Source organism: Pagrus pagrus (genome assembly GCF_965226575.1).
Source record: "Pagrus pagrus genome assembly, chromosome: 7".
NCBI classification, from domain to species: domain Eukaryota; kingdom Metazoa; phylum Chordata; class Actinopteri; order Spariformes; family Sparidae; genus Pagrus; species Pagrus pagrus.
The window spans coordinates 8,427,014-8,449,398 of NC_140191.1; the positions used below are offsets into that span (position 1 = coordinate 8,427,014).

The window sequence follows — 22,385 nt, forward strand, 5'->3', positions numbered from 1 at the left end:
GGGGAAGAGAAAGGCCAAACCCAAAACATGACCATATGTTTAAACCTTGTCCTATGAACCCAAAACAGGATGTCACAGCAGGGCCCTCCGGTCAGAGTAACTGACATGGACACGGGCGCACAGGAGGGCTATTGTTTCGTTCTGCTTTGGGAAAGACAGAGCGAAGGAAAGGGAAGTGTGGGACGGGACAAACTAGGATGTGTTTACGTGTTCCTGTTAAGAGACTTAAAGACTTCGCAGCTATCTAAAGAAACAGCCAGCGTCTGCATAACTGAACCGGAACGTGTCGGACGTTTGTATCCTTTACAACCCTCCTGGGCAGCTTTAAAGGAAAAGTTCATCGTTATTATTAAAATAGAAATCACATATTTTGTTCCCCTTGTTGTGAATTTGAAGTCTCTCCTCAAGCCGATGAAGTCATCCTCAGACAAACCCCGGAGCTGCTCCGCAGACGGTGAATAATGGAGCGAGTCGAAGGCGGACTGCAGACACGGTGCATTTTTATTGGGATGTGGAGACATTTTGTAATCCACATCGTAAGCCTCGAATAAAGCTCGTTTGGATATCTTAAAGGAAAAGTTTAGTCAGCTCAGTCGCTTTCTCTCTGACAGATGAGAGGGTTGACACCACTCTCACATCTGCATGGTGAATATGAAGCCCACTTAGCAATTAGCTTTAGCTTAAAGCACAGGAAAAAGAAAAGTTTCTACCGGTTTCAAGGCAACAAACCCAGAATTGTCACTTTTACACTTCAGTTTTTGTTCAGATTAAACAAGCCAGATACATATAACCTGTTAATTAATGAGCTCTGCAGGTTACCGGTAGGCTAAGTGGGTATTGTTACATTCAGACAGACATTTCCAGTCTTTGTGCTATGCTAAGCTAACCAGCTCCTGGCTGTAGATGTATATTTATCGTCAGGCACGAGAGTGATATCGATCTTGACTTTTTACTCTCAACTAGAGAGCCTTAAAGTAGCCGAGGGCTGTCACGATATAGTTTTACCACACGATTATAGTGGCCAAATGAATTCATGATAATGATATTATTGCAATATATATGTATATATAGATTATCTGTATGTATTACAAGCCAAAAACAGCTTGTATTCATTGTGTTTTACTTCATTTTGAAGAATGTTGAACTTCTTTAAACAAAAATCCCAAGTCCGTCACCAATTTAGTGACATTTCAGTGAATATCCCCTGATATTTATTGACCCGAGTCAGCTTTAGGTTATTATACTTAACAAAAGCTGACTCAGGTCTCACTAGGACAGATGAGACAACGGGTGTCAGGAGGGCGTCTGCAGACGGGGCGGAGGGTTTCGCACTTCGACCACACAGAGGCCTCCTTGTCTTATGAACACAACCTGTTGCAGCTCACTCAAATGCATGCTATGCAGGGAATGCTAAAAGGATTAGCGCGTAGCCACTTGAGATAATGTGAAAAATGAGACGTGAGGTGGTGGAGGGAGGCAACAAAGAGTCAAGGGCGAGACGGCGTCACAACACAGACCCGGTCGACCGTTACCAGCTAAGAAGATTAGAGAATGACTCAATCACAGCTGGATCTTCATCAGTGTATGTGTCATCATTTATCTGCAGTGTGCGCTATAATACACCAAAAACACAAGAAAGACATCAAATAAATGAGCCTCACACCAACATTTCTTTCTTTGTGTTTATTTGCTGTGTACATCATACACAAATGTCTTTGGAATAAAAACTAAATCTCTCATATATATATATATCAAATAAAAAAAAGAGATTCAGACTTTTACGGAGCCACTTTGTAAACATGCAACCAAATGCTTTTTAACGGGGGAAATATAAAAACCAGAAACAAAAAGTCCAGTTGAGGGAGTTTCAGGAGCGTGTGCCATGCTGACGATAATTACAGAAAACGTATCAAAGCTGCAAGTAATCGTGTTAATTCATCACATGTACAGATATATCGTGCCCTTGTGTTCGGTAATACCTCTCTAGTCTGACCTGCGCATACCTCGGCAGACCCCCCCCGGTTCATATTTCAGTGGCATCGTGCGGGCCAAGCGATGGAAATGACCTTTCATGGAGATAAAGGGAGAATCACTGAAGGATGGATGAGGTGAGGTAGGATCTCTGGTTATCAGAGGAAAGGAGGGCGGCTTCGGGCCTCCCCCTGCTTGTTTTGATGGCGCTGACTGAGCCAGCTGGGGAGGTTAAACGTCTGTAAACTGCCAGATGGTGAAAGTGATGTCCTAAAAACATTTTGCAGCGATGCTTTGACATACTGAGCTCCTTTTACTTATGAAGGTGAATATATTATTTTATGAAATCCGAGTTTTGCTCTTACAGGAACCTGCAGATGCACTGAACATTAGCAGTGGTAATCAATAACCGTGTCACACGTTATTATCGGTCAGTGTGTATAGTGTGTGAGATGATGAGACAACGAGATGAAAATGAAAGTGACCGGCCAGGCCACGGCTCCTCGTCTTCCTCGATGCAGGTGCTCCTTTTGAATCTAGCTCAGTGTTTTAATGTTACATGAGATGAATCTCCGTTAAGAGTAAAAAGCTACATCTCTATCGTTCGTTTCCTCTCTCTCTGTCCAGTTCAGTGCATTAACAACCCCACGGGGGTGCCTCGCATGTTTGTTCCAACGCCTGCGTTTAAGGAGTAAAAAAAAAAAAAGCAACACACAAACTAAACTGGGACAGATCCGAATGAGGTACTCATGGTTCACTTCACACTCACACAACAGTTTTCCAGTTTAGAAAAAAAAACATAGCTTAGTGGTTTTCCATTTTAATTTAATCATTAAGTGAGAGTGTTGGTGTCAAGGACACTGAACTGTGTCCCGCCGTGTCCTGACTAACACACACTTTATGTGCCTCGTGATGGGCTCACAGGGGGCTGATCTCAGCTCAGTTCTGAATCCGGCTCGACCGAAACAAAAAGCTACAAATGGAGAGAGACGCCGACGTTCACTCCAAACAACAGCCACGCACACAAACACACACACACGGATAACAAAACATTTTGCTTGGAGAAATTGTTCCTTTTGCCAGTAAAGGGCTGTTTATACCCACACAATACTTCCATAGGATCTATAAATACAATATATCAATTTGACAGGAGATAACTTGTGGCAGTTATTGTCCGCTCATTTGAAGAAACAGTTTCTTTGGAGTTGAAGACGAGGGACCGAAGGTAATCACGTGCCATGAGACGCTAACCCTACGTGCAGACATTAGCGGCTGAAACAAACCCCAAGGCGATCTCATTCAGCGGCTCTGTCTACCAAAGCTGCTAGCTAATTTCAGTCAATACTGAATGTAGTTTTTGAAATTCAAGTACAATCCAGTGATGATTTAACACTTTGACTTTTGGTTCATGGTGCGTTTCAGCAGCAAATATCTGCACAATGGGAAACGTTCTGCAGAAGCAAATGCTACACCAGGTGACTTCACTGATCTCCTGATTTAATGTCTTATCAGAAACCTTCAGGCTCTCTGCTGTCCATGGCAAAATGGTTCCTTGTCCCTTTATTAAACAGTAGACTCTTTGGGTCCCTCCCGTGCAGCGTTCTTACACCCGTAAAGCCACTTGATGACGCGAGCGTTTCTCTCAATGATCGACACGCCGGTGGGAAGCTGCTCGGTCAGCTCCTCCTGAAACAGCCCGTCTCCCGAGTGCCGGGAGAACTCGCTGGGCTCTGAGCCGCCGCAGCCGTCCCCGCCCACGCTGCGGAGGGCCAATGAGAGTGTGTCTATGGAGCTGGCGCCGGAGAGGAAGTTCTCTCGACCCAGACGCTCTATCATGTCACCGTCCAGCCCGCAGAAGTCGAAGAAATGCTCCTGCTCCGATAACGCCACCGAGCAGCGCAGACGCATGTCCGACTTGGAGCGCTGCAACTCCCCGAACTTCCGTCTGGGTGCGGGCTGGGGTGACGCCCGCTTCCAGGGGTCATTCTCATCATCGTGATTACTTGAGTGGTTGCCGTTGGTGATACCATTAACATCATCGCTGGTACCATTTGTAAATCCATTCTTAGTCCGTTCAAGCATTGGGCTCAACCCAGGGCTGGGGATCGACCCCGGGCTGCGTTCTTGGTCTGTTTTACTAGACCTCCTGCTCCCCGGCCCGCCATCCGGAGCGTCTTTGTCATTGGTCCAAGACATGCGGGAGTCGCCATCCCGTGACGGCGCTTTCTCTTCACCGATCACCATCTTCTGGATTCTGCCTTCGCCTCCGCCACTCTTCTCCCTCATAGAGCCCTGGAAGAGGCGGCGGACAAAGCTGTAGCCCTTCACCTCCATGTTGCCGTTCTCTCCCATTGCTGCACCGCTGGGGCTCTTGCACTCTTTCTTCTGCCTGTAGATGAGGAGGGAGTCCGGCCGGAGCATGCGTTTTCCTGTGCTTCTTCGGAGCACGGGCGCACTGTGTGGCGCTACCAAGCCGTTATTTCCAGGAGTCTTGGGGATGGGAGGCATCGCATTTTTCACATTGCTCCTGTTATGCGCCTCGACGTCAACGGACGTCCGTCTGTTCTCCTTCCTGGAGTCATCGTTTTCATTTTCATCTCTTGAGGTGAAGGAGCCGGAGAGTGTAGAGAAGGGAGTGTTGGATGAACGTCGTGGAGGAAGACGAGGCGTCAGACTACCGGGGACGGAGATGGCTCGCCGGGGCTGTGGAGGTGGGGTGGCACAGGGGACCAGTACAGGCTCCTGTTTGGTGTTGATCACCTGCTGGCTCTTTACATACTTGGCTTTGTCTGCCTCAAGCCTCTCCACAGCGCTTATCGAGCGGCCTTGGCCTCCGCCATCTATCTGTCTGCGCAGGTACTCCGGACCCTTGTTGAGGAGCCTCAGAGGAGAGGGCGATCCAATTGGCGTTAGGGGCTTCATGTTGATTCACCGAGCTGGGAACGACATCAAAACTGCAGCCCCCGAATCAGCTCCTGGTGTCAGATCTTGGCCCTGTGAAGATTTCAGACCAAGTGAAAGCTTGTAAGCGTTCTGAGCATTCCTGTTCTCACAGCTCTTGAATCCTCCTCGACGGGTAATGGATAGGTAGCAATTCAGGAGACCACAGAGTCCGAGGTTTGTTGTAAGGTCTTCTATAGATAGCTTACAGTCTCTTTGTTGGGCGATGTTAGAGCCCAGACAAATTGATATCTCTATCCAGTATTTACACAGGCATTTGGATAGGCAGGCAGGGCACAGGGAAGTCCTTTTTTTGTCAGCCAAGAGCACTCCCAAATGAGACGCTCCCTGCCCACAGCGCAGCAGAAATAGCAGGCGGAGTGCACTTTGAAAGGGTTACTTCTTTCCTCCCCCACTTTTTCTTCTCTCTTTCTGTCTCCCAACAACACCCTTCACTGTTGATCTTTTCAGCGATGTCTTGCCGGGGAGAAATGAGATATAATGGCCTCAAATATTTGCTCTGTGCAGGCCGTCTGGGGGACGTCGGGTCAAGACTTTTATTGTTTGGCGCCACGTCGTGGTTGAGGTGACCTGAGGGTGGCCGGCACCGAGGCACTTGGGTTCGTTGATGGACAGATGGGGAAGATGCAGATCTTGTCCTTGTCCTCACCTCACCTGCAAACATACAGAGAGAGAGAAGGTTTTAGTTGGATGCGTTAGCGACAAGAGACCAGATGGCAGAAAAAGGACTGCGGTCCCTAAAGCTCAGCTCAGATTGTAGCTTATTTAAAGCTGGAGGGAGTTACATGTCACTGTCAGCTGACACATGTACTGTAAGCATTTAATTACCCTCTACCTCACATATTAAATACAACACCACTTCTATCTAAGGTAAGGGTTCAACTACAGGCCACGATTTCATAAACGTCAACACAGATATCGCACGTATCATCAAGCACATGTAGGTCATGTTTCCTATTCAAGCATTTCTTTATCTTTTTCCGGTGATTTGTGTCTGTCCTCCATCAGTAGCTCAAGTTTATTTTTAAAATGTTAGATCTCTGTTATCCAGACTGTATAACAGCTTCCTGTGAGTCTTGATGATAAATTAATGAGAGCAATGTCTGTTGTCCAGGTGGACGATGACGTGTCTGCATCCATGTTTTTCTACGATGGCCAACAAGGACGAATGCGCCGCAGCTTAAGAAAACACACGTAAATAAGAAAACATCTTCAACATATTAACAACACACGCACAGCTTTGATGAAACACGGCAAAAATAAATACACAAACATGCTGCAACGGCCCAAAACAGTTCTTTTTTCAGCATTTCTTTTGTTGCACGTGTGTCCGGAGTTTCATGTTGGCTACAAATCCAACATCCTGTAAGACCGATCACTGAGAACACCTGGCAAGCAGAGAAGAAGTCTTAAAGGAAACCATTTTTAAATTTAACGCAGAAAACTTTCACTTTTTGACAGATATGCAGCTTTTAAAGTTTTAAACATCTCTACAGAAAACTACACCAGAGGTTGTCAACGCCCCTAAAGCGCTGCTTAGCTCACCCAATCGCACTTCTGAGGTAATAACTCTTTCATAGTCACAGTTAAACAGCTTGTTCTTAAAATTAACGAGCCTCTAAAACAGTTAAATAACACTTTAAACCAAACATGAGGCATGACTCTGTGAAATGGTGTGTTTTTTAATGCTGTATGAGGATTCGAGAGGGGGGAGAAGGCTGCACGCGTCTATAATGGGATAGGCTCAGCTCGAGGGGCTATTGATAGCATGAAAACATCCCAGCACACTTATCATGTGTCTGTGTACACGTATGTGTGTATGTGCATGCGGTCATGGGTGTATTTATGTATCTGCTCCAGTTTTGCGCCTGAGCTTATGAGCATGTGTGTGTCAGCACGAGGCAATAAGAGGTTTCCCTGTCAATGAAAGAGGGCTGCTGCACCGTCTTCATGTCCACAAGAAGAAGTTCGCAATGTGCAAACTGGGAAGACATGAACACATCTTGAGGCACAGGTGGAGCTTGTTATTTCATTCACCTCCCTTCAGAAATGTCCGACGAGTCCATCTGGAGAGATAAATGCTCTTTGTGCCGCGCCGGACAGCAGGAGGGTGTTATATTGTTGTGCTTATCGTTCCCACAGGTCTGCCTCAAGTGGTATCAGATGCTATTTTAACTTTTCCTTCACATGAGGTAAAACAATGAACAACCTCCACCGGCAGGAAAAAGGATCCGTGTGTCGAGATAAAGCATGCGACACCGCTGATAGTCGCGAACGCACGCAAACACTTAATCTCAGGTTTTATTTAGAAAGCGTATCCGATTTAGAAGATAGTAAATAATAGAGCGACAGAATGACGAGCGACAAAGGTCATGAGCCGTGTTCAAGCCCGAGACAACACGACTGCACTTTAGCCCACTGACACTCAAATCAAATCGAAAAGAGAAAGCTGTTCTTCACATTTCAAGACTTTTGTTTGAACACAGGAACCACTGTGGCCTCCTGCCTCCCCTGGTTCCCTGCTGTCTTCCCTCCATCATCGTACTCCTCCATCCACCCTTCCACGACCTGATTTCTTCCCTCATCCCTTCACCCGTCTTTCCTTTATCACTTTATCTCTCCACCCTCATTCCTTCATCACTCCCTCCCTTCATATCTCATCCCTCCCTCAGTCCATCCCTCCCTCATCTTGAATCTCCTCCATCCATAATGTGAAATAATCTCCATATCTTTACTGGCCTGGTCTTTGTGAGCGCAGTTTTCTTTCTTCCTTCCTTTATTTCTTTTGATAAAATATAGTTAGGACCTGTTAGCAAGTTAAACTACAACTGCACTCAGTTGAGCGCATACCTCCGCCAGTGCGCAACCTTTAATTCAATCAAGCCTAATCCAGTATCAGAGGAAAGACATTTAAATCCACTAAATCCAGATTTGTTTTTGGATCCGCATCAAATTGTGCTCACTCATACGTCCATGAACTATTCCTTGAAAAATTAATGAAAATGTCTAAAAAACTGACCTTAAAGGGCAACACAATTTCATACTGTTTTACTTTGTTTATATGTGGCGGACCCTGCCACCTTTCTAGCCTCAAACAGTGTTCTGTGGACTTTACTTTCCTCTGAGAACAGCTTGTTTATTCACTTATGGAAAAGATGTATTATTTCCTTATTAATATTCTGAGTGTTAATTTCTTCTCCAAAATTACATAATACCCCTTTAAAATGAAGTGAGAAAAAAATTCCTGGATCTGTAATTTTATCAGGATCTGCACCAAAAGTTAATGGGGTTTATTCTGGACTGAGACCCATCCTCCATCCAAGTTTCGTGGAAAAATGTTCAGTAATTTTTGTGTAATCATGGTTACAAACCAACAAAAAGACAAGCAGACATGAGCGAAAACAAAACCCTTCTCGGCGGAGGTAATGACTGGGTAAAATGCTGAGAATATAGATTTTAAAGTGCTTTGTGCCTCTACAAAACCTAACACACAGTAACTAAACTCAAAAATACCAGCACTTACTCTCCAGTCTACCACGACCACGTGTTAAATTAGACGGTGACATATCACGTTCACGTAAATCTACACCTCCTTCAGTCTCGCACCTCCTCACAGAGCAGCTCCAGCCTGTCAAATGGCCTGCCACTATAAATTCACTGAGGACGGGGGAGTGTGTTGTTTTTTCCAGATGTCGGGCTGTCAGTCCCGGGAAGTCCGCCATTGTTTAGGAAGAGTTGCCGGGAAAATGTCTCACAACAGGTGTGGACGAGGAGGAAGTGGGAATAAGAGGTTACGGCGTGTCGGTATTTTATTGGGACGCCTTTTGTTCCGGATCAATCTGTTCCACATCTGAGCCCGCTGAAGCTTTAAAGGAGGATTATCACCACAGGAGCCTAAACAAAGTCATTAATCCTGATCCTTGGGGTAAAGTGTGCAAAATCATACGGAGGATAAGAGGCAATAACTATGAATACAGCGTCTGTTAATCCCACACTGATCCAGAAGAATATGTGCAGCGTCCACATATGTTTACGACAGCGTGCGCTCATCGACTCTGACATTCACCAGCCACTTCCAGAGGTCACCTCTCGCTCCGAGTGTTATCTCAGACATCAGATGACTACATCTGAGTCACTGACAGCATTATGGGACACGGACGACGTCTTAAGTGGGAATCGGCGGCTAAAAATAGACAATAAAAGTATGTTAAGAAGTCTCCAAACATGAATTATTGAAACGCTAAAATAGAGGAAGTGGAGATACATCGGGGGGGAAGAAATTTGCATGATTAAAAAGGTATGACGCACACACACAGACTCGAACCGGTGACTCGACTGGGAACAATAGCCACCATTAGGTCCACTGACCATAATTAGTAGCCTGCACCTCCTCCTGTGATCTCCAGGTTTGTGAAAAAAGCGTGAGATGAATCTTTCTCCCGTAACACGACCTCCTTCGCTGCTCGCTGTAGGTTGTCATTAACCCTCCCCACCCCGACCCCACGGCTTCCTAACGCTTACCTAACCTCGTGTCTTTAATTCCCCTGGCTCTCCCGCCCTCCTTCATCTCTCCACATCTCTTGTATATGCCACAGGGCCTCCCTAACCCTCTCATTTCTCTCCCTACTCTCTCTTCCTGTTCATTCCTGCTCTATTTACTGTTACTCTGTATCTGAGAGCTGATTGCGTTCATGTATTTCTGCTGTTATTTATGTAGTAACCCACATTGTGCTATGGAGCAGTGGGTCAGGTTCCCCTCTTGGGGTTGCGAGATTAATCTGAGGGGGTCACAATACGATTAAAACAGAAGGACAGAAGAAGAAGAAGTAGGTTTTTTCCTGACTTTTCCTTTGTTTAACGCGGTCACAGTTCAGAGACTTAAGCAGCTCGTGATAAGGGCCTGGGAGGGCCACAAAACCAAAAGTGTGGGAACCGTTAGTCTACAATCTACCTAATCCTCTGTCACACGACAAAAAAATGTCCATTTTAAAGTTTAGCATCACTGCTTTTTCCTTCTGTAGCTGCGAGTTCAGCACATCCACACATGCAACAGTGTTACGGCTCATTTATGGTCCCTTTACATATGAAAATAGAAACGTACGTTTCCAAACGATATCACCGTAACGTACTTCCATGTGTCCATCACGTTAGCACGGATGTTAAGCAAAGCAACCACGAGAGAGCGTCGCTCAGAGTCTCGCACAGACCTCCACTTGTCCTTTTTAATTCCCATCCGATCTGCTGCTAGTTGTTCTGAACTAACTGTCATACAGATGTTTAAAACTTCTCACTAACTCGCATAAGCTCTCCTCAAAAAGCTCGCCAAAAAAACTCCTCTTACACCTTCAAACTCCCTGTTCTTTAATAAAACTCCTCTGTCTGTCTGTCTGTCTGTCTGCTCGTCTCCCTTCCTTCCCTCCCTCGTGTCCTCCCTGTGAAGCGGATGGCCCGGCCTGCAGGGAGGCTTAACCAAGCGCCCCCATGCAGCTAAAGAGGAACCAGATGTTTCGTGTCATGCTACATCAAGATGCTCGGACAGAGACCTGTCACTGTGTACTCCAGCTCTCCTTTTAATCAACAGCATTGTTTACGCTCCATGCGTTCGACCCGTTTTTGTTATCGATTATCCCGTCACGTACGCACTTTCGACTGCATGCTTCTGCTTATTTTTCCTGACGTGAAAGCGAAGAAGCTAAACACCCAACAATCCAGGAAATGTTTCATCCGAGCTCGCCAGGCGGACCCAAAGAAAAAAAGCAGCTGGCCCGAGATCGCAAGGTTAAAGGAAGTTCCTCTGTGAATGATGTGATCCAGCGAGGTAAACACAAGATAAGAAGGTTAATAAATTCACAAGGACCACCTTTGAAGCTCTCGGGGAGATGAATTCATGCACGCTTACCTGTCAGATTAATCTCTGGACAGATGAGAGGCATCTGCTGCTGACAAGGAACCAACTGGCCACCTCTACTGTCTCCTTCCCCTCTTTCTTTATACCAACACCTGGCACAGACCAACAATCATCTCTAATGGACTGAAGTGTTCAAACGTTAACCAGAAGCTCATTCAAAAGATGCTTTTATGTCGTGACGCAGCATCTGTGCACATCGATTCTCCGTGGTGTGAGGCCCGTGCTAATGAGCCGCGATTCATGACTCCGTCCGGTTCGGTCATTAGCCGACACTACAGAGACGGGACCTCAAGATGTCTGTTACGGGCCGAAGAAAAGGAGGTGTCGTCTTCTATTATGCGGACAAAGAGACGTACCGGCCTTTCTTTTGCATTATTAATGGGCCACAACAAAAGGTTCTCCTCCAGGTCTACAGATACGTCTTGACCTGGTTGCGCCGCCTCATTAGTCAGGGAGGGGAGAAGACAAACACGGTGGAGCCACAGGACACTTAGAGCTACTGTCCCCTCAAAGACAAAAGCCTGGTAGCCAATTGTAAATCCCATCACCATTGTGAGGACGCCATTAGCCGCTTGATCTACGGTTCGAGGCTACCTTTGGGCTTTCTCCACATTCATGTGGAGCAGCAGTTAGGCCACCTGGGACGACTTAAGGGACCCCCCGACCTGAATAGACCTCCACCCAAACCGTAAAAAAGGACAAGATGGGCTCTTAAATCACCGCTGCAGCTCTTTTGTCATTCAAAGTAAAACCACGTAGAGACAGCTGAGCCAAAGATGCCAGGCCTGCAGACTGTGAGATGACAGAGATGAGGTATGTGCCTCTCAGGAACATGTTGGGTCTATTTGCAAGCTGGCTATATGACAGTATTACAGTTAATTAGCCGGTAAATCAAGTGGGCTAAGTGGCTTGGCTAATTAACGATCAGCTAATAAGCATATTGGCCTATTAGCTGGTCCAACCAAAATGTTTTTGGCTAGCTGTTGCAACTCAGGTAAAAAAGTTAAAAATATAAACAAGTCTACAAAAGCACATTCTGCTAATTAGCTTGTAAATCGGCTAACTAGCTACTAAGGTTATTAGCATATGAGCTCATTTGTAATATTAGACAAAACTTTTTAAGCTAACTGTTGAAACTGTTTTGTTTTTTTAAAAAGGGACACAATATAAATAAGATTCATTCACATTCTGCTCACAATTATCAAAAACCTTTTAAAATAATAAAAGGTAATAGCTTGTAAATCAGCTAACTAGCTACTACGGTTGTTAGCCTGTTAGCTGATTTGAAAAATTAGCTGAATTTTTTTTGGGTAGCTGTTGAAACTAAGTCCACAAAAGGTAGACAGTATATTCTGCTCACAATAATCATAAAATTAACTGTTTAGAAGGCTACAGCTAACTAGCATGTAACGCAGCTAACTAGCCACTAGAGTTACTAAATAAAAGTGTACATTTTGGGCTGTTAAAACTAGAAAAATCTTACATTCAGCACTTTAAAACACAACTAATGAGCAAGTAAATCAACTAACAAGCTAATTATTTGCCAACTGGCTTGTGAGATGGCACATAAACAGTTAAAAAGCTATTTAGCTCCTGTGCTCACTATCATTTTAGGTGTATTTGTGAGCCATCAGCCATCATGCATCAATAATTGCTAGCTTGCAATTTCAGTGGCTGCTTCAACACGTGATGTAGTCGCCCCATAGATAACAGCCATTATACTGTAAGTGGGACCTTTATCAACACTGCACACCCCTGCAGAGCTAACACTGATAACGTCTGCCGAGATAACGTGTTGGCATTTATTCCTGCTTTTATCAACAGACCGGACAAGTTCCTTCGTCCCAGCCAAGAGTCCAGGAAGAGCGCTGTTACTGTTGATAATTAAACAGCTCTGACCTATAAAGTTTTATGAGTCACTGTTTACTTTTTCACCTGCGTCTTTACTCGAGCATTTCCTATGAAAGTCTGGGCTCAAACTGCCTGAGTCTTCCCAGGATCTGACTTGAACATGTGGCTTAAATTCAGTTTTAGATAATGAAGGGTGATAATTTCATGGAAAATCTCATTTTGGATCAAAGTTTGGAAGAAGTGAGTCTCTCATGATGATGTCTTCACCAGCTGCAGTGTGCCAGAAAACCTAATAATGCACACCGTAACACAGAAACACCTGAACGTGCCTCCCGGCCCGGGAATGTTGAGCCCAGCGGTGATACGTCGCTGTCGATGAGTGAAATATGGACGAGTGAACACATGCACTTACAGGGAGATGACGTAAACCTGGATCCTCACATAAAAACTCTATTATCAAATCCAAACGCTCAAATGATGCAGCAAAGGATCCATAAAGACACTGGAGGTAATGTTTTTTATGTTACTTTTGTAGGAAATTAGTGGAGCAACATGCCTTAATAGGGTATAAACGTTTGGAGATGTCTCTGTACGACTGCTCTCATCTGTGGAGTCTATTAAACAATAAGAAATGTGTCCTGATGGTGGCTCAGAAAGCTCCTCTATGCTCTCTTAGCACACATGTAAATGAAAGTTTTAAAGTGGCACAGTAAAAAAGTAAAAAATTTGAACTCATAAAATATGCACATTTGTTAGTTTGTTGGGACAAAATGTGCAAAAAGACGTCAAATTGAGCTTGTTTTTTGCTATTTTCTGACATTTTCTACACCAGAAGGTTAAGAAAATAATCACCTCATTAACCATTGTAGCCCTACGTGGTTGAGTTCAGTGTTGCTTTTACATATTTTGCCTTACAGCTCTTTGTTTTGCAGTCCTGAACCCAAACACTCCACACAAGCTGCAGTTTAACGACCGGCCACCAGGACACGACAACCTGTAGCACTTGTTCCTTGAGCTCGACAGACGACAATCCCAGTTAAACAGTTATATATCGAAACAAATGTCACGTAGGAGAGTAACAGGGTGTGTTTGTGTCCTTATCTGGACTACATCAAGTCGACGTCCCGGCTCTGGACGGCATTGTTTAGTAAATTATGACCACCGCTGCTGCTGCTGCTGCTGCTGCTGCTGCCTCCACATGCCAGCCTGGCTTATGTGACCAGCAGTACAAACCACAGTGACCTACTGTGTGTGTGTGTGTGTGTGTGCAGCACAGCCCAGGACTGTGAAACGCACATTGCAACTCAGGGTAACGCAGATCTCTCCCCTGTCCTCAGGCTGTTTATACAGTCCAGTGCATCGGCAGAAATCTGGGCACATCCCTCAAATCTCTCCCAGAGTCTTAAATGATGAAGGCCTGTTCCCACACTGTGAACCCTCATTAAGCTCTCAGCTGGTGAGAACGCTCTGAAAGACAGCACTGTCTGGCCAGCTGCCAGATGTTTTATTTCACCAAGTCGGCACATTTTTTAACCCCGCCAGACATATGTCGGCTTCGACGCAGCGATAAAAGACGCTTCGGTGGATGTTAGACTCGCAAAAGAGCAACTAAAAATGTCAAAACGTGGTCTGCGGTGTTAAATCACACACCTGTAAACCTGCATGTGAGCAGACTGAGACGTCCCGTAGAGATAAAAAGCAACAAGACGTCGACGCTGCAGTTGAGTTTTGTTTTAAGATCGAGAAAAACGAGTGAATGAATGAAGATCTGGACGCTGGAGAAGGAGATGTGGGTGATTCTTGGAAAGCGGAGGTCTCCTCACGCAACATTTCCTCGACACATGTCGCTGATGTGAGCAGTAAAAGGTTAACACCGACTTGTGAGGACTTGTGACGAGGCTGTTTGGGGTTGGTTGAGGCTTAAAGCCGCTCCAGCTGTGCTGTGTCCCCAAACACTGGGTCATCTGTGACTGTCGGTGCCAAACCCCGTCCGGCCCGTCCCCTACTGAGCTACTACATCCTCTCCCCAGCTCTTCAAATTGATTTCCTATCACAGTTTAACCCTGTTTGACCACGTTCATATAGTACAAACCCTGATATTTCTTATTCTTTTTCATATACTGCTTATTGGATATAAGTTTTGAACCGTCAACCCGATCCGCACGCTTTAAAAACACGTCACAGAAAAGGAAATTCATGTCGGTTCTTCCTCTGAGCCGATGGGCGATGGTTGTAGTCGACCTACTTTGGTTGTCGGATGTAAACGATCGAAGTAGATCTGGAAGAAAAATCTAAACTGTCTGAGTTTTTCAAAAGATTCTGGCAAATTCATCCGTTCTCAGACGAAGCAAATGTAAAATTGGGACTTTAAATGAGACTGAATCAAACAGTGCGAGGCTGCCGGCTAGAATAGGATATGAAAAACTAAATAAGTACAGGAGAATCAGGCGCCCCAAAAAAGTACTTGAAGGTTAAGCCCCTAAAAACCTTGTGTTTCTCTATAATATTAAATATTAGTGACTAAATAAGTTAAAGCTCGGGGAAAAGAAAGACCCTTAATTATTATTTAAGAGTCTAACAATGAAAATCTGCTTTTCCAGGACTGTGTAGGCTCAAACACAAGCAAACAACTTTCACCACACTTCTACAGACAGGGCCTTCACTCCAACATGAATCTTTTGCATCCTTCTCAACACAAAACAAGCGTGAAAACCTTTTGATTACAAGAAAACAATCCCCAAAAATCTCGACTGAGCTCTCCTGTTTCTCCTCGCTGCCATCTACGCTTAGCTGTTAACCTCTGCTGAACCTGCAAGCTGTCTTCTCTCATTACCGACCGACCGACCTGCTTTCCCCTGCAAACATCACCCCAGAGTGCCACGAAGAAGAGACCCCTCCGGTCCGTCCCTCTCCTCCTCCTCCTCCTCGCTCGCTCCTGTCAGAATCAGAAAACATCTGGAGAGAGCCCGAAGAGTTAGCGGGAGCTGCGATCGACGGTCCCCTCCTGTGTCGGAGGGGAATGTCCAGGGCCTGTGTCGTCTTCCTCACGGTCGAGCGGACGCAGCGCGGCACGCTTGACTGTGATGGGATGTGGCAGAGCTACAGAGGCGCCCGGTCGCACTGTGAACAATTACGGGGATGTGAGAGCAACGGCGAGAAGGGCTGCTCTCACAGCTGTCAGCCACACACGGGGGGACTGTCAGGAGATGGAGATCTGTCAGATCAGGTTTCATGATTTCGGGTGCTCGTAATAAATTATGGATTCAGTTATGAGCCCGAGGAGATGAGAGTGATGTAAGAGCAGAAAACAGACTTCAGGCCTCAGAGAGAGGCCCCTGACTATGGCTCAAGAATTAGATGTAAACATTTGATGCTAATGTTGACTCCTGCTAGCAAAGAGCTACATTCTCCTCTAAATTATCACTTTTATCACCGCTAGCTGAAAGAGTTTAAGGCAATTTTTCACATGAGAAAAATTGCCTAAAACTCTTTCAGCTAGTGGTTCAAACTGTTAAAATAGTCAATAAACTGTGAAAATAGCCAATAAACAAGTCCACAAAAGAGACAAAGCACATTTTTGTTAACACTTTAACATGACAACTTAAGATAACAGCTAATTAGCTTGTCAGTCAGCTAACTAGCTAGGTCCCTAAGGTTATTAGCCTTTAAGTTTGTTTGTATGATTAACAAAAACTCTTTTAGCTAGCTGTTGAATGCACATTTTGCTCACAATAATCAAAAACCTTCTCAAAAGGTTTAGCCTAGCTTGTAAATTAGCAAACTAGCTAGGCTACTGAAGTTGTTATCCTTTTAGCTGGGTTGTAAAATTAGTCAAAATCCTTAAAAAGTTAAAATGTAAAAGATCCACAAAAAATAGAAAGCCAATTCTGCTCACAGTGATCAAAAACCTTTATACAGATATCAGCTAATTAGCTTATAAGTCAACTAACTGGCAGGGCTACTAATGTTATTAGCCATTTAGGTTGTTTGCACAATTAGACAAAACTCTAGCTGTCAAACCTGTTGACAAAGCACATACTGCTCACAACAATCAAAGACCTTTTAGCTTGTAAATCAGCTAACTAGCTACTAAGGGTAATTAGCCTATTTGCTGATTTATCATTTTAAAAAAGTACATTACATCATGTCGGAGTTTGGTAACCTGTTACACAACATACATCCATTTTTAAAAATCTCCGGCCTCATCGGTAGCAAAAATCATTTTCAGTTGGCTGTTTTCCAGCAAGTCGGGGTAAAGAATCATTTCTCGGGGGTGCAGCGTCATAAATCTTTAAGAGATAAGCCAACAAGTAAACGTTTCACTGCAAAGAGCTTCACTCTGAGCTCATCAATTTTGAAAAATATGTCTTTTCTCATGAAACGATCACTTCGGCGAGTATGATTACACACTCTGATGTTTACAAAGCAGAAGAGACACCAGCTCGGTACATAGATGGTAGGTTTTACTTCTCGTTTCAGCCAGTAATCCTTCGTAAGAGTGGGTATTACTCTATCACAGGGTGCCTGCCTCGATGTGTTGCTGCTCGCTGTAACTGAGACGACATTTCTCACAACTTCTTCCTCTTTTTCAAACCGTTCTTCCTGAAAACGGTGAGCGAGGAAGTTCCCAGGTAGCGTCGGCGCAGCGGCCCCCAAAACAAGGCGACAAAGAGCAATAAAGCTAAATTATAAGCCTCACTGTTTGTGTGTGTGTGTGTGTGTTTGAAGTGTTGTGAACGTCAAATGTCTAAAACCAGCTGCTGCTCAGCAACACACACTCAGACACTCCTCCGACACACTGCCAGGGGGAAGATGATGTCATTAAGCAGGGTACATTTTCTCGCTCTAATTAGAAACTCGATGCTTCTTCCCGCCATAACTCGAGGGTCTTTACATCAAAACCGTGCAACAAAAACATGGATTAAACAGAACAAATGTTTAAAATGTGATGTTTCCATTGCCTTCGAATGTGGCTGCGGTGCTGCTGAACTTTAAGTGATAAGAAACACATTGTGAAGAAACCATGAAACGTCCTGCGGCTTCCGCCTGTTCCCCGCAAGTCAGCACTGATGTGGCTCAAACCGATCAGATTATACACTTGTAGAGCCTCAAAAAAAACCCAGTGTTGACTAAAAAACAAAAAGAGGAGAAGGAAAACCCCGGTGTGCCTTTATATCCCATCGTATATTCAACTGATTGACCTGTGATCTGGTGGCTGCAGCTTCTGATGCACGAATCAGTGCATTTCAAAAAAGTCGTAAAGTCAACATGATCCTGCAGGCTCCGCTGAAGCGTTGCACCATCAACACCATCGTCATCAATATCACTTGCCAGTGCCATGAGCCAAGCGGGAAGGCAAAGACCTAAATTACATTTCATTTAGTCATGTTAATGATGTCAGGCCGACTGTCAACACCCCAGACGGAGGCTGCAGCGAGCAGCTCTGCGCCCCCGGGGGGACGTATTCTCGTCTGCTCGGCCGGGATCAGCATCAAACACCGTTGCAGCCGTATTACAGCTGGAAAAATTAGCGCACTGCCGCATGAATCAGGGGAGAAAATAAAAAAACAGGAGGGGAGGGATGTTTACGACTGCTCCACACTGTAATTTTGCAGGTAGGTATTGAGTCGGAGAGATGTTTGTATCCTGCGTTTAAACATGTGCAGCGTGAAGGATTGATGTTGGTCGGGGGTGTTTATGATCTATGAGTCATTGTAGCTTTCGGGCAGGGACGTGAGCCAGGTCCGATTTGTGGGATTAAAACTTTCAAAGCAAACAAAAGTGGATTCGAGGGAAGGTAGGGAGGAGCCGGAGCCTTCTTCCTAATAATCCCTCTACGTCACGTATGACGTGTTTTCCTTTTAACGAGCACCTTGAAGGTGATGATGCACAAGCTGTGACGAAAGCAGTGATTTTATCTTCTCTGGTTCATCTTTTAAGAGACGTCTTTAAAATGCTCCTAAAAGATGGAAATTGGAGCTACTAGATAGCTCACAAGCTACTGTTACATTTGTTAATTTGCCAAAATGCTACTAACATTAAGCAGTTTTACAATATGGCTTTTCACTGTCTAATAGTTTAGCATGTTAGCATTGTAACACTTGCTAATTTGCCCCCAAACACAATGCTAACATGCTAATGTCTACAAGATTCACTGAGGTAGTTTGCGTGTTAGCATTATAACATTTGTTAATTTGCTAATGCTAACATTGTTACTTTTAGCAGCTTTACAATATAGCTATTCACTATCTATTAATTTAGAGACTTAGCATTGAAACACAATATATCCCATATTGTTGATCTTTTAAGCTAACATGTACGGGAACTCTTTAAAGTGCTCCTAAAAATGGAAATTTGAGCTAGTTTAGTAAGTTAGCATTGTAACATTTGTTGTTTTCACTAATGCTAACATGCTTAGCAGTTATACCAGATGGCTTTTCACTGTTAGTTTAGTGAGTTAGCATTGTTACCCTTGTTAATTTGCCAAAACAAAAATATATCCTATATATTTTAAAGGCACAATATGTAAGAATAACAGTTTAAATCATTAAAAAATAAGCTAAAATTCAGAATATCAGAAAAACAAACACAGTTCTGACGTTGTGTTAAAGACATCTATGTATGAAGCTACAGGGATATTTACAATAGTTAGCATGCTAACCAGCAAGCCCCTGCCAAACCTCCCGTGCTAGCAGCGTAAACAAGAACAACACTCCCCCTAATGCTCCGAGGTTAGAGTCTGGACCACTAGCTGCACAGCTAACGGAGCTAACTGAGCTAACTTCAGTCTCATGCAGGACGCCAACAGACCACCTCTCCCTCTGGAGAGCTTCAGCGCTGCCAAGTCTCTGATCTGCATCAAGAAGCATGAATTAAACCTTCTTGCTGCTGCAAACCAACACGTGCTCACCTACGACTCTCAGAGCGAATGTGTTTAGAGGACATGTGTGGTCTGTTTAGTCTGGCTGCTAAGTTGTTTATGCTCCTGACCCCACAGTGATCAAACCAACGCAGCCTTAAACATATCAGTGGAGAGGTGGGGTCAAGGTGGAGTCGACCCCGAGGGCAGGGCGGGGGGGGGGGGTTGTGGAGCCTTTACAGTGCTTTCAGATTTAGAGTAGGCGTGCTGTGTTATGACCCCTCAGGCCTCCGACTTACTTTTGTTCCTTTGTCAGCTCTCAGGTAACAAGTCTTAGGCTTTACTGTGAGTACATGTATGCGTCAGAATGAACTGATTGACAGGAAAAGTGCTTAATTTAGTTGAAGATCACAAAACGTTTTCGACCCTGATTAGATGTTTGGAAGCCAGAGCCTCATCTGAGCCGCTCCCCACCCCAACCTGATTTCATCCAGATGTAAATATCCAGAGTTGAGATGGTGTAAACCTCTGTGTTAATCACAGCACAGTGGTCACTGCCCATGCAGCTCTCTCTGACCGGACTGGAGATAAACCAGGGACATATACAGGTTCACATGGCAGATGATAGATAGCCGCACTTGTTTTGAGGTGGATCAAAACCTGCTGTTGTTCAAGGATACAAAAAAAGCCTGACATCCATCACAAGACCGTAAACACACCATAAAGATCTCAGCCATGAATCTGAAGAAGACAAACTCAAGTGATCCTGCAGTAAATTTAAAAAAAGGGGGCAGACACGTCACTTCACCACAGCATTATTATAAGATCTGGTATCAGTCATCTGTATCTGCCACATCTTGTCAATAAAGACGGAGAAGCGTCCGCAGGATCACCGATCGGATGAATCACTTCACACCCGAAAACTTCACCAGAATAAACCCACCTGGACTCACACATCGTACGGAACCGCTAATAAATGACAGCTCACCTTAGTTCGGCTCAGGTTATCCGCTCCTGTCGGCTCTGAAATCCAGTAAAGGTGCGGAGATCCTCGCTGTGACCGGCGCTCTGCTTCAGCGTGGCGCTGCGCTCTGCGCTCTGCGCGGACTGCTGGCACACTGACGGACCGCTGCATGGAGGCAGCGAGACAAGAGGGAGTCCCGACCTCCCCACGGAGGAGGGGAGGAGGGGAGGAGGAGGGAGGAGGGGAGGAAGAGGAGGGAGGAGGAGGGCAGGTATGAGGCTGTGTAAACTGACTCCTGTCGGGCCTGCAGGGAGCCGAGAGGAGCGGTGGTGGTGGGGTGGATTAAAGGAGGGGGAGGCTACAGTGTCAAATATAACATTATAATGGCTTCATAAACATTATTATAGTGTCAAGAGCTACTTCAGAGCACCAGCTAAGGGCTCTGTTTATAGCTGCTTAATAAATAAGTTAGTAATTGATTGTGGATTAATTATTAATAAGGATAGCTTTCACATGGCTGTGAAGGAAATCTAACATTATGCTATAAAGAGGTGAAGTCAAGCCCCCTCCAGTGGACCCCCTGGAGCTTTATTTTGAAAAATCATTGTATGGTAGTGAATGAGAGGGACAAGTAACTGATGTTTGTCAATTAAAAGAGTCACAGTTTGTCATAAAACTAATGAAATATAAGACAACAGTGATATTTTAGTATCTTTACTACAAACTGGGACTTTATTGACCTGGAAAATTATCTTTTAAATTACTTTATAACAACTTATTAACTTATACTTAACTCCTTAAAAATTACGTTTGTGTATTTGCCCTAATGCTAGCCTGCTAACATTTGTCAGGCTTTTCACTATATATTAGTTGTGTGTGTTTGCATTGTTAAATTTCATCATTTGCCCCAAACACAAGGCGAGCCTGCTAACATTTAACATATTTACCATATTCAGCAGACATTACTTTACTGTGTTAGCAATGTCACATTTGCTGATTTGCCCAAAACACAATGCTAACGTGCTAACATATAACAGGTCTACCATATGTGTATTTGCTAGCCTGTATAAGCCTATTTTTTTATTTGTAAAATTAGCAATCAATTAGTCGCTAAACCCACTGAGTAGTTTGAAACTAGTTTTATTTAATGGTTGTACAACTTCTTAACTAATGTCAGCCCAGTGTTTGATTGACTGATTGTGCTTTAATCACCGGCCTATTGTTCTTTTGTTGTTGATTAATCACTTCTAACAGTGCACTTCACACATTATCTCAGCAGACTTTTAGCTTGAACAGCTTCACATATCTCACTAATCTGAGCATCTTTAGTTGTTACACCCCATTGATGTTGTTATCGCCCCGTGTGATGCAGTTAGATTAAAGTATCAGCCTGTTCCTAATGGCACTGGAGTCCAGCCCAGTTCTTTGTTGATCAGCTGTGGGGCGATTACTAATTAAAAACACCGTGATGACACCACGCTGTCGTCCTCGATACGCGACTGAAATCGCAGAACAAACAGCAAAAACTTTCCAACTCTTGCGTTGCTTCGTTCTCGGGGATCATCGTCTCTCCTTCTGTGTTTTTCCTCTGCTCGCCCTCCTCCCTTCATCCCCTTTGTCATAAAACACAGCTCAGCATGCCCGGCTCAGAGGGGTCGGGAGCGAGAGTGAAAGAGATAAAGGAGTGATCCGCGCATTTCGCACACACCTGTTTCTCATTCCCAAGCTCATCACTCTTGACGGAGCAGACAGGCGAGTGAGGGAGCACAGCACAACACAGAGCCACTGGAAATATTTCACTGAGAACATAAACAAGCTAAGACTCACGCGATACATACATACACACTTAACTTATATTGTCCCTGTGAAGC

At 44.6% G+C, this 22,385-nt stretch overlaps 1 protein-coding gene across 1 annotated transcript; it reads right to left on the minus strand.

The window, feature by feature from the left end:
* Nucleotides 1–2,318: 2,318 nt before the first annotated feature.
* On the minus strand, nucleotides 2,319–20,640 carry fam110d (family with sequence similarity 110 member D). The gene is made up of 2 exons (XM_084356541.1): nucleotides 20,539–20,640; nucleotides 2,319–5,586 (listed from the first exon to the last, which is right to left on the minus strand). The coding sequence occupies exon 2, from the start codon at nucleotides 4,891–4,893 to the stop codon at nucleotides 3,535–3,537; it is 1,359 nt and encodes a 452-aa protein (XP_084212667.1). The 5' UTR covers nucleotides 4,894–5,586; nucleotides 20,539–20,640; the 3' UTR covers nucleotides 2,319–3,534.
* Nucleotides 20,641–22,385: the final 1,745 nt, after the last annotated feature.

Excerpts from the sequence above, each read along its gene's own strand:
- fam110d (XM_084356541.1), bottom strand. The coding sequence starts at position 4,893 with ATGAAGCCCCTAACGCCAATTGGATCGCCCTCTCCTCTGAGGCTCCTC.